The 4,909-nt window shown below is 45.6% G+C and overlaps 1 protein-coding gene across 3 annotated transcripts; it reads right to left on the bottom strand.

Annotated features, from left to right (window-relative positions):
- Positions 1-656: 656 nt before the first annotated feature.
- On the bottom strand, positions 657-4,526 carry LOC125542230 (isoflavone reductase homolog IRL-like). 3 transcript variants are annotated; one of them, XM_048705185.1, is made up of 6 exons: positions 4,248-4,526; positions 2,625-2,887; positions 2,382-2,519; positions 2,054-2,300; positions 1,756-1,959; positions 657-1,655 (listed from the first exon to the last, which is right to left on the bottom strand). In XM_048705185.1, exons 2-6 carry the CDS (start codon positions 2,820-2,822, stop codon positions 1,489-1,491), a joined length of 954 nt encoding a protein of 317 aa, XP_048561142.1. In that variant the 5' UTR covers positions 2,823-2,887; positions 4,248-4,526; the 3' UTR covers positions 657-1,488. The 3 variants fall into 3 exon arrangements, with proteins under 3 accessions (XP_048561142.1, XP_048561143.1, XP_048561141.1); XM_048705186.1 differs by lacking the exon at positions 4,248-4,526 and adding an exon at positions 2,981-3,125; XM_048705184.1 differs by lacking the exon at positions 4,248-4,526 and having other exon boundaries at positions 2,625-3,100.
- Positions 4,527-4,909: the final 383 nt, after the last annotated feature.

The raw sequence follows: 4,909 nt of genomic DNA, 5'->3' as shown, positions 1-4,909 counted from the left end.
AACCAACCTATGGTTGGGATGGTTAGGTGGACAGTGGTATCCTCAGCCTACCATGGTTCAAATCCTGGTGCTCGCATTTATCCTGAATTTATTTCAGGATTTCCGGCAATACGCTTTCAGTGGTAGGAGACGTTTCCGTCGACTACGAGGCGCCTACGGTGACTTCGTAAAATCTTAAGATGATATGCCCGCCCAGTCTCTCGGATGTGACCATAGTGGTAGGCTATGCATGTGTGCTTTCATAGGGATGAGTGTATGCGCATTTATATGAGCGCTTGCGTCTTAACTGTGTTCAAAAAGGAAAACTTGAGGTTACGTCTCATTTTCATACAAATCCACACACGTTATTGTACCATTGTTCGGGCACTTGGCAAAACACCAACCGTGTGGATATTCATGATAACAGATTGGATCTATGGAATGACACCATCGTGTGCTTCGGTTTAAAGAGCAGCTTCGCTACAGCCTTTGCTTTCAGATGGACGATCGACGGCAACACTTTCAACCCCGCCAGTGACTTTATAGGTTCAGAGCAATCGTGTTGGGGCCTCTGCTAGGAGTATGTGCTACGGCCTCGACTGCCTAGTGTACTACTACCCAGGGTTCTACTACGGATCCAACACTTCGTAATATTGTACAACATAAAGACGCATCTGTGAGTACAATATTGGGATTGGTTTCCCTAAATATACAGTTCAGGCGAGCACTTGTTGGGGGAAGATGGGATCAGTGGCTGCATTCCGATGGGCTCTTTCTGCATCAGGCATTTTTTTCAGTTAAATCTATGTATGTGGACTTGGTTAATACATTTTTTCTTGTTGTCTTGTCATGCTATTAGCTTCTCCACATATATGCAAGCTCTTGTTTTTTCACCAACAAATCTCATATGCATGTACCACACACCTGGCTTGCGCGTGCCCTTCCTGAACCAGTAGCATACCAGCGCCTAGCACACTCCGGCCTTCCTGCCCGCATGGCTTGCCCAGACTTGCTTTCGTGTGCGTGCGCCACCGCACCGCTTGGTCCCTTGCTCACGTCATCTGCTACTTTCGATTGCTTCCTTCTGGCCGAAAGAATCCCGATCCCGTCGATGCCGCCAAACAATCACTCCGGCAACTTGCAGTTTCCGCGTCAGTCCGCCGCAGATTATCACATCGACCCGATCAATCCTTCGACTCTCTTCCTTCTAGATCAACAACCGCGGCCTTTTTCGAACCTTGCTTATGATATCACTTATTAGAATAAATTGGAGGCCAACAGCCATAACATCGCCGATGCTCAGAAATCTTATTCGGTGACTGTTCCATATACGTACCGTACACGGCCACAAATCATATTTTTTTAGCAAGGCACGCAGAGGTTCTTCTTTTCTTTCTGGTGAATTTGCACACAAGACCACACACATGCATCATTGGATTTGGAGAGGCCACTGCTGCATCATCTTTATTGTGGACGTCAGCTCTTGTCATTCCATCCAGCCAAGAACTGTCAGAGGAGGCGGTCCAGGTACTCGTCGACGGTGGTGTACTTCACGTCAGGGTACAGCTCGGTGGCCTCAACACCAAAGGACGCCTCGATGTCAAAGTTGGCTTGGTCGCCCCTCACGAAGACGGAGAGCGAGTGGGACAGCATCATGTTGAGAGGGTATGCCGCCTCTGCATGCATGGTCACACATGTCAACAAATTAAGAGTGGTCAGAGATGCAACAGTTGTAGCTACGTACATTCTCAAGGCACAATGATGGATGTACCCTACCCTTGATCAACTTGAGGAGATCTGCCTCTGGGATGCGAGCGATCTGGAAAGTCCTTCCCGCTTTCTTCTCCCACAGTGCGATGAGCTCATTGTGGGACACGATGTTCGCCGGCGGCCTCATGTACAGGATCTTGTTCAGGGTCCTCGTATCGTCGATCGCTCTCACCGTGTAGGAAGCTATGTCCTCTTCCACCACAAACACCCCTGCGTGCATCAATAGATGATGATCAACACGTACAGGATGTAACTGACACCGCGGATTTACAGTGGCAGGAAAAAGGATATGATGCGCGCTTACCTTTTGCATCTCCATCGCCTAGGACAGTGATCTTGTCGGACGACGGAGGAGCAGCGCCAACAGCGGTAACATCGCCGATGCTCAGAAGGTAGGTTTCGGCGAACCCGTTGCAGCAGACATATGTATGAGGTATACCCTCTGCCTCGATTAGACGGCGAAGTCTGATTTTACCAGCGTACAGTGTGGCCGCTGGATCCACGGTGTGAACCCGCTCTGGGTCAGATCCGAACTCAGACGGCAGGAACCTCTGTGCAGCAACTCTGATTCAGCAATTGATTTGCATCCATCGTTCGATCAACAAACAAGACAAAATGCTAATCTCACTGACCTTAATGACATTGCCGGCCTCCTTGATGGCCATGACAATCCTCGTCTGCTCGTCGAGCTGAGGGGTCCCCACGGCCGAGATCACGACATCTGCACCCTTGATGGCATTTACGAGGCTCCCGTGGTCAAATAAATCTCCCTGCTCACCAGACAGCAAAAAAAAAATCAGAATCCACACAGAAAACTGTGAAAAACAAAGAGTAGCTGAAAGGAGACAACACCAGATGATATATTAATCTTATACCTTGATGAGAGCAACACCGGAATCAATGAAGCTCTTGAGGAGCTGCGCCTTGGCGAGATCAGCCGGTGCAGCATCCCTGATGAGGACAGAGGTCGGGTGGCCGCGGCGGACACTCGCAGCAACGATATGCTTGCCGATGTGACCTGTGCCACCAATTACCAGGACCCTGCTCCTCTCCTCCTCCTTGTCCAGCAACATAGTTCCTCCCGATTCAAATACCAAATGCTCTGCTCTGCTCGCTTGGGTGTGCTACAAGTCCTTGGCTGCAATTTCAAGTGGTAGCTCTCTGAGGATCAAACAAACAGGATGCACGAGCAGCTAGGCGATGAACTGCTGCACATATATTGTACACACACCTAAGAACTAGAGGAGCTGCCTTGCTACTCTGCTTGTATTGAAGCCTGCCTAAGTGCTTGTTTTTACTCTGATGGGTGCAGTCCCTTTTATAGGACTGTTGGCAAGGCAAGGCAAGGTTCAATGTATGTATCTAGGCAAGCAAAAACCAAAATGGCTCCTCAGCACTGATGCAAGGCAAAGTTGGAATAATGGATCAGATAATCACAGCTAGCCTCGGTACAAATTTAAATTTGAATATGCAACCACGCACCCAGCTCCTAGGTGACTGCACTGATTGATGAAAAAAGTTACCTTTAAATAATAGCAACTTGATAGATTAGATACCTAATTAATCATCCAGAAGTTCAAAGTTCAATGGAAGTTATGCGTTGCCCAGATCCATTGTTTTGCAGCTCAAAGTTTATACATACATGTGATCCGCTTGTAACTTTTGGATGCAGGAACTATATATTAATTTTTGCTGCTAATACATGCCAGCCTTTTGGATGGATCATGCATGGATCCATCCAAAATAAGAAGCTTAGCATGTCATCACGATAGGTCTCACAATGTAACAAGGAACATTTTTGTATTTTGGACAGAGGAAATCAAATCAGTGCTCTAACTAAACTTGTGTTTTTTCACACAGGACGAAAATCTGATCTTTTTGCATGAACATTAACAAGCACATGGAAGACTAGCATTAATTAACAAGTTTAAATTATTTCACTGCTGACGTACCGCTGGAGTATATTTCCCATATTTTGGACCACAGATAAAAAGAGTTATATTACACTTACTTAATTTATTAAAAATCCACTAGATTTTGCCTTCTTCTTTTTTGTGAAATACTTTATCAAAAGATTTACAGCAGAAAAATATTCTACCATTTTCAACAGTATATCCCAAAAAGAAAATTTGGTTCCCAAGGCTAATCAGATAGCTAAGCTCGGTATGAGGAGTAATCGATGTTGCTGCTAGTATTGCTAAACCTGACATCGGCCCCATCTCTCATGAGGAGTTCGGAATAAAATTTGTGTTTTTTCCTACTGAAAACCCATGTTCAAGAATTCGCCCCATATATGCAAGGTGGAGTTATTACCGGCTACTCGGTGACCCTACGAGTAGGATTAATCGACGAGTTAACTGGTTAACAATTTCTACTTCTGCTGCTTTGATTGTTAAGGTAACGGTGGTGCTTCTCTAAGCATTCTCCACCTTGTATATATTTACTGATAGACACATCAAGATAAATAACTCCACCTTGCATATATGTACGTAACATACCTCCTCCACCAATCAAAGACCAACGTCTGATACCGACGAGAAGGCTACCAGCTGCATTCAGAAAAACACAGCCACTCGGCAATTCAGAAATCAAAATGGACTGACAGACACATCCACTGTTTCAGAAATGCAAGTTGCAGTAGCTCCTCATAGCTCCAAGCATATTTTGCCTATGCAGAAACTTTGAGAAGAAGAAGAAGAAGAAGAGGAAGAAACAGGGCAATGGAGAGAGAGCAAGTGAAAAGATGTTTACAAGAGTTTATTCGTTCACAACTGTCCCGCGACCTAACCAGCGCAAGTGTACTCTACAAAAAGGGCAAGACGAATGGACATGCAGAGTGTTGATCTGTAGGAATCTTTCCACGTTATTTTCGCTGCATCAAGACATTGACTTGTTGCATTAAATTCACAGGTTCCTAAGCAAATCTTTACTTCCAGATTTAGTAATTTAGAGATGTAACATCGATAGGAGCAGATACTGTTAAGTCAGAGCTTCCTGTGTGCCGTGATCAAGACTAAAGAGGTGGTCCAAAGGTTGATTTTGTGGGACAGCATGTGCTTTCCTAGCTAATCTCTATGCAGCTTTCAAGTAGATGGCATCCAGCTAATGGCTCTCTTGAGATTATATTACGCCGGCTTGGTGTTGACTTTGGCTGCCCTTG

Source organism: Triticum urartu, chromosome 3, assembly GCF_003073215.2.
Source record: "Triticum urartu cultivar G1812 chromosome 3, Tu2.1, whole genome shotgun sequence".
NCBI lineage: Eukaryota > Viridiplantae > Streptophyta > Magnoliopsida > Poales > Poaceae > Triticum > Triticum urartu.
This window is presented reverse-complemented; position numbering and strand designations above follow the sequence as displayed.